We start from the raw sequence: 6,869 nt of genomic DNA, 5'->3' as shown, positions 1-6,869 counted from the left end.
TTCAAAATTATTAACTTGCAGGAAATATGTACAACTTAGCACATTATTTATTCACAATTGATAATGTTTTGAGCCGTGGTGGCCTAGTGGTTCGACCTATGGCCTTTCAAACATAGAATCGTGTGTAAAAATCTGGTCTCGCACCTTTGACGTTTTCGAAATTACATTTGAAATTCACCACGAGTTGTACGGTGAAGGAAGCACAAGCCCTCTTATTCTGAGAGAAGGCCTGAATTTAATAGTCAGAAAAGTTATAATTCAGAAACGATGAAATTAATTTAATTTAATTCAATGAGGAACTAATATTTATAACCTAGTTATTTCACTTGTTTTCTTTTTCAGATATTTTTCCACGTATTCCAAACCTTTGCGTTTGCTTTAACCACATTGCAAATAATAATTGAATTGGGATCTTTTAAAGTCAACTCAAACAATGTAAGTGTTAAATCGATGAAAAACTACACTACTTACCTCAGGCCCACGCTAGCTGGCGCGGGTGCACTGCGCAGGCGCACGTCTGCGGGCGCGGGCGCAGCTAAAATCCGTCGCACGCGCAGTTAGCGCTGCTCATACTATTTTTCAACAGTACCACTATACCATGAGTTTACAGTGACCGCTACTCGATAGCGGCAAATTATTTGTATGCTGGATATAAACTTGAACCAATAAACTACCTAGTTTTAACGGTTCCGTAGTCGAAACGACAAAACGGAACCCTTATAGTTTCGTTCTGTCCATACGTCCGTCATCCTTACCTATACTTTTGTCTCCGTCTCTTCTTTATTATAATCCCTTTAAGGGATAAGTTCGCCTTTATACATCTTATTATCCTGTGTTCTGTTATTTTCATGTGTTTTTATGTACAATAAAGAGTTTTACAATACAATATAATACAAAGTAGGTAGGTATCTCAAAAGGCGATTGCTCTATCCGCCTAGATTTAATTCATTGAGCTCTTATCTTTGCGACCAACATGTTAGTTTATTGTGTCGTAGCTTAGAGCTGCTATTTTTAACTTCCGACGCAAAAAGAGGGGTGTTATAAGTTTGTCTGTGGCACCGTAGCTCTTAAACGGGTGGACCGATTTGAATGCGGTTTTTTATTTGACAGCAGGTTTTCTAGCGATGGTTATTCAACATTAGACATGTTTTATCAAAATAGTTTTAGCCGTTTTTGAGATATTGAACTTTGAAGTGACAAAGTCGGGGGTTTTCCAACTTTTTGTTAGTTTAGGTTAGGTTATTAAATGAATTTGAGCAATTAATCTTTTGTAATCTTTTAAATATCCGTGCCTCAGGGCCTTTTTGTTCTACAACAGGTTATTAACTTAACAAGATTTATTAATTGCTTGTTCTTGTTTTACTTTAATTAAAGTTTTCAATTTTAAGGGGCTGTTTCACCATCCATTGATTAGTGTTAAGTGACGGTTAAATGTGCCGACGTCTTCGTCTATTCGAACAAAACAAATAGAGGCAGCATCACATTTCACCGTTACTTAACACTAATCAATGGATGATGAAACAGCCCCTAAAAGTTCCATTTAAATTCTAGGTTACCACTATTTTATCACAGATGTCATCGGTAGCATGGAATCTCAAAAACATCGTATTACTGATAAACATGAGCATGGCATGCAAGAAGTTTTATGAAATTGTAGAGACTAGCGAAGCTGCTTGCACGCATTTGGTGACTTCTTCCCATAACGAAGGTACCTATGCTTAAACAACACTTCATTTTGGGCCGAAGTCCGATGAAATTTACCTACAGCCACCCGGCACCCAACCAGTGCCCTTAGTGTAAGTTTTCGGTTACAAAATACGTCTCTATCGCGTTCGCGTTAAAATCTCAATTTGTATGGAACGAACATCGCAAACGTTCCGCTAGAGGCGCTGTTCGTGTTTCCATATAAATTGAGATTTTAACGCGAACGCGATCGAGACGTATTTTGTAACCGAAAACTTAAACTAAGGGTACAGTACCACTACCATGAGTTTACAGCGACCGTACTCGATAGCGACGGCGTAAATTATTTGTACGGAGAATTGTACAGCGCCTCTACAAATAATTTACGCCGTCGCTATCGAGTACGGTCACTGTAAACTCCATGGTAGTGGTATGCTATGCACCGCACCGCCTCGCTTCGAGCGGTTAGTATTCTTCTTATGGATTTGTATGGGTATGCGCTCACTACATCAATGAGATTTTAACGCGAACGCGATCGAGACGTATTTTGTAACCGAAAACTTACACTAAGGGGCTGTTTCACCATCCATTATAGTGTTAACGGACGGTTAAACGTGATGCCGTCTCCGTCTATTCGAACAAAACAAATACCTAGAGACGGCATCACCTTTAACCGTCAGTTAACACTAATCAATTGGTGAAACAGCTCCGGATACTGATATATCGCTAAATAGCGTTAGTCCGTTTAACGTCACAGTCGTGCTTGTGATTGGCTTATTTAGCAAATCGCAAATGTCAAAGTTGTCGAACAGACCACACAAGGCTAGCGCCATAGTACAGTCAACGTCATAAATAAGTGATAATTTCTGTACCTTCTCGCTTTCAGTCGTTACACAATTCGTATGGCTTTTCAAACATGACGTTAAAGTGACAATACAAAAGTGATCACTTATTTATGACGTTGACTGTACTAGCGCTGACTTACCTGTCACAGACACCTTGAAGACACCTTGAAGACACCCTAATGAGGGCTATCGCGTATGAATTCGCCACTAGAGGCGCTAGTGTAGCGTGAGGTCTCCGAAATGTCAAATCTCATAGTTTTTAGGTCAGCTTCCCGGGTTTGTTTATAATTAGAATAATTTGCAATATCTGGAATTAATTATGGCAAATATGCGTTCCGGGGCAATGGATGTCTGCGTTTTGAGACAGTTTTGTCTTTCAGAAACCTTTGTCCTCCCTTTTTTCCAAACAAAACGGGGACTATGCAACACTGTGGCATGCTCGATATTTTTATGGTACGGTTTTAAGGTGTATTAAATATGATTTTAATCTAAACTTTGTTTTCACGCCCGTAATAACAGACTTTGAAAGCCATACTTAAAAACCTCACGCAACAGTGCGCCATCTAGTGAGACAAAAAACGATAGCCCTCATTCTGAACTTATCCAGTTATGAAATTACAGATTTACGCAAGACATGTAAGAACGTGTTGCGGTTCAACCGCGCAGCGTTCCGCAAGTTGTCCGCTTTCGGCGTGTTCGCGGTGGACGCGGGGCTGCCGACGCGTGTGCTGGCTGCCGTGCTCGCTTACACAGTCGTGCTGCTGCAGTTCGCATTCCTGTCTGGCTAGATGTATACCTAACATGCCTGTATATCATCATCACCATCATCATCATCATCATCATTACCATCACCATCATCATCATTATATCAGCTGTACCCTACTACTTACCACAAACCGTCACTTGCTTCGGGTGCAAGCGGCATGCATACACTGAATAAGAATAATTTTATTTAGCAAAAAAACACACACACACGCACGCACGCACGCACAGTGGCAGTGTTGTGTGTTCTGTTTCGTGTATATGTATATATTATGTATTTTACATGTAGTTTATTTGTCTTGATATGTATTAGTTTATTGACTTTATTATTATGTATTAGTGTGTACCTATATTAATATGCATGTATGTGTATTTATAATGAATTGCTTGAGTTAATTTAAAATTTCGTTTCTTTTATCTTTTCATTGTACTCGTAGTGTCTACTCTTGTGTCTGATATCCTGTCAATCGTTCAAAGGTTGACTGGAAGAGATCCCTTTAAGGGATAAGTTCGCCTTTGTACATCTTATTATCCCGTGTTCTGTTATTTTCATGTGTTTTTATGTACAATAAAGAGTTTTACAATACAATACAAAACTTCATAAAACTTTAATATTCATCCCATCCCAATCAGCTGGTAGACGAAATAAAGCTGCTGCTCCTACTACAAAATGCAAATCTGCTTTTGCTAGGAGACAATTACCTACCCAGGGTTTCTCAAACTTATGGCTCCACGTACCCCTGTTAAAGTTTCTAGACGACAGCGAACCCCTACCCCCCCCCCCCCCAAAGAAGGTAATAAAAATTGCCTGTTGGAGAAACTAAGGTTATTTTTCGTCATCATAATATAATGTACCTATATTAATTATTTCAATAAAAGGTAACAAATATAGGTTAGAATCGTCTTGCCAACGAAAATACAAACTGAAACAAACAACAACAAATAAGTAACAAATTTGGAGTTGAAATAAAAAATACAAAAAGACTCCAAAAGCCAATCTTAATCATCTTGCCAGTTTTGCAGCCACCATCACGTAAACCTTGTCGCGAGCCCCACCGTCGAATAGCGAACCCCCCACTTTGAAAAACCCTGACCTACGCAATCAGCGTACCTATATATAACAGGATAAACGCAATTATCAATATTTATCCGCTTACATGGTATGATTGCAAAAAAGTATTAACCACTTGGTTAAAGGACCTGAGTTACGATGACACAGAGGCGCTATTATACCACGTAACCTAGTAGATATCTGCGTCCGTAGGGCAGGCTCACACGCATACTCACTTCCAATACCTCGCGCACACTCACACGTTTATATTAGCACGTACACATATGCGCACGCACACACATACTCATACATGTTAACAGATTTTCGAAATATCTAGGCTTAAACAATAATAATATTGTCTATTGCTTTATCTTGCTGCATTGTTATCTAGAGTAGTGCGGTCTTCTGATACAGTATCCTGATACCTACTAGAAGTCCCTAACCTTCTCGCATGTTCTTCTGATTGATTAATAAATTCATTTCATTTCAATTAAGTTTTTGATTGCGCCCGCGCGAGCTACGTCATCAGGCGACAGCGGGGGTGAAGGCTGCCCCGCGACGCCGGCATCGAGCACACCGTACATTAGCCGCTAACAGCCAGACCGACCACACGCGTGTTTTTAATAATATTGTATTTTTTTACTTCATTATAAGCTTCCAAAAACTCATCGTTTTAATTAACTCTTATGTACGCTCGTACATTTTATAAAGCGAAGATAAAATATTATCGCATCTGCGTAGTGTGTGACACGCTTAGCGTCGAGAAGTACAGTCGGACAAATCGTAGGTAAAAAAGTAGGTTAAACGAGATGACTAGTAGTTAGTTCATCTTAAGTTTAGCAACAACAAGGAGATTATTGATATAAACAAACAGCTAGTTTCAAAAAGTGTATATTTATCGCCTTATCGATGCTTTCCTAATTAGCTTCAGATTGGAAAATATAATTAAGTACTCCATAAGAGTTTTGTTTGTCATATGCTAGTGTTGGCGATGTGTTGTGAGGTCCGTTTTGACTACAATATACTACATATCACAAAACTCTTTATTGAGAACACCAACGCCAGTCTAAGCGATTACCTGCCTTTGAAGTAACTTATTTGACGATGACAAGATTGACAAGCAAGGGCATAGCCAGCCGGTGGCGCCATGAGGGGCAAGTTGTATGGATGAATGAGAAAAGTATGAATTGTAGGTATTAATTGGAATTGGTGAATTCACCGAGTTTCAGTTTCGACGTACAGGAATGATCGATCAAGCAAGTCAAAGACTTAGGACTGGTTTGGTTGCTTTACATTCTTTTTTAGGATCTCTAGGGAGGGGGCAGCTGCCCCTCCCTGCTCCCCCTGGCGGCGCCCTTGTTGACAAATTACAGTTAAGATCCTGTTAACAACATTAACGCCCTACAGTAAAACAAGCCAAGCACGCCTTTGTCAGACACGACATGTAGGTAAGGACATCATTATTATCATCATCACAGTAAAACTAAGTTAAAGTCAAATAATGCACAGTTTCTTCAGTCACATGGTCATCCGGCATTACATTGATAGCTTTGAGTTCCGGTTCTAGTAGGGGCAGGTCCATTTCCGGTTCCGGCAGACTGCCGTCCGAGGACTGTTCCTCGGTGTTCGAGTCCAGTTCTACTGTTTCTTGCGCCTCGTTACCTTGAGTTTTCTTTCGTCTGTTCCTAGAATGATAAATATATAATTTCATCAATCTATCTATAAATATAAAAAAACCGGCCAAATGCGAGTCGGACTCGCGCACGAAGGGTTCCGTTCCATTATCTATACAACATTAGACATATATTAGCAAAAAAAAAGTTTGTTGCATGGGAGCCCCCCTTCAATATTTATTTTATTTTAATTTAACCATTTATTTTTAAAGTGATTATACAACTAAATAGTGAATATTTCAAGCGTCTGTTGCCGTTATTAATATCAAGCAAAAAACGGCAAAAAACACGTTTGTTGTATGGGAACCCCCCTTAAATATTTATTTTATGTTTTTAGTATTTGAAAGAAAGAAAGAAAGAAAATAATTTATTTATAACAGCAATGAAACATAAATTAGTAAATATAACAAAAAGAAGTGTTGCCGCTATAAAAGGTCCCGGCTCAGCATATCGCTGGTTGAAAACCAGCACTGGTCTTCCGCCGGGCCACAGGAGAGTGAAATTACGAAAGTCACACAAAACAAAACAAATACAAAAAATAGCTACGAGACTAAAATATAAAGTTGGCTGTATAGCCCACATTATCATGGCAACAGTGTAATGAAAAAGATAAGAATAATTTGACATTGACATATAGACAATTACAATTATGGCATCAGCAGACAACGCGAACAATTGCTGATCGCCATTAAGGGGAACAATAATAATAACAATGTTGATAGAAATTTAAGTTAAAACGATACGAATAAGAGCTACGAACAGGCTTAAAGAATAAGAGAGCTTATTTTGTGAATTAAAACTAACAGAGTAATACAGGCCACAAAATATTACATTTACTTCAAAAATAGCAAAAAC

At 38.8% G+C, this 6,869-nt stretch overlaps 1 protein-coding gene across 1 annotated transcript; it reads left to right on the top strand.

Annotated features, from left to right (window-relative positions):
* Positions 1 to 349: 349 nt before the first annotated feature.
* LOC141441525 (uncharacterized) lies at positions 350 to 3,526 on the top strand. The gene is made up of 3 exons (XM_074106288.1): positions 350 to 435; positions 1,552 to 1,708; positions 3,150 to 3,526. Exons 2-3 carry the CDS (start codon positions 1,573 to 1,575, stop codon positions 3,314 to 3,316), a joined length of 303 nt encoding a protein of 100 aa, XP_073962389.1. The 5' UTR covers positions 350 to 435; positions 1,552 to 1,572; the 3' UTR covers positions 3,317 to 3,526.
* Positions 3,527 to 6,869: the final 3,343 nt, after the last annotated feature.

Source organism: Choristoneura fumiferana, chromosome 24 (genome assembly GCF_025370935.1).
Source record: "Choristoneura fumiferana chromosome 24, NRCan_CFum_1, whole genome shotgun sequence".
Classification (NCBI taxonomy): Eukaryota; Metazoa; Arthropoda; class Insecta; order Lepidoptera; family Tortricidae; genus Choristoneura; species Choristoneura fumiferana.
Note: the sequence above shows the minus strand (reverse complement) of the source record. Positions and strands in the feature narration are given on the sequence as shown.

What these genes read in the sequence shown, in the direction of transcription:
- LOC141441525 (XM_074106288.1), top strand. Translation starts at nt 1,573, where the DNA reads ATGTCATCGGTAGCATGGAATCTCAAAAACATCGTATTACTGATAAAC. An exon ending in GACTTCTTCCCATAACGAAG is followed by an intron (nt 1,709 to 3,149) that starts GTACCTATGCTT and finishes ATGAAATTACAG; the next exon opens with ATTTACGCAAGACATGTAAG.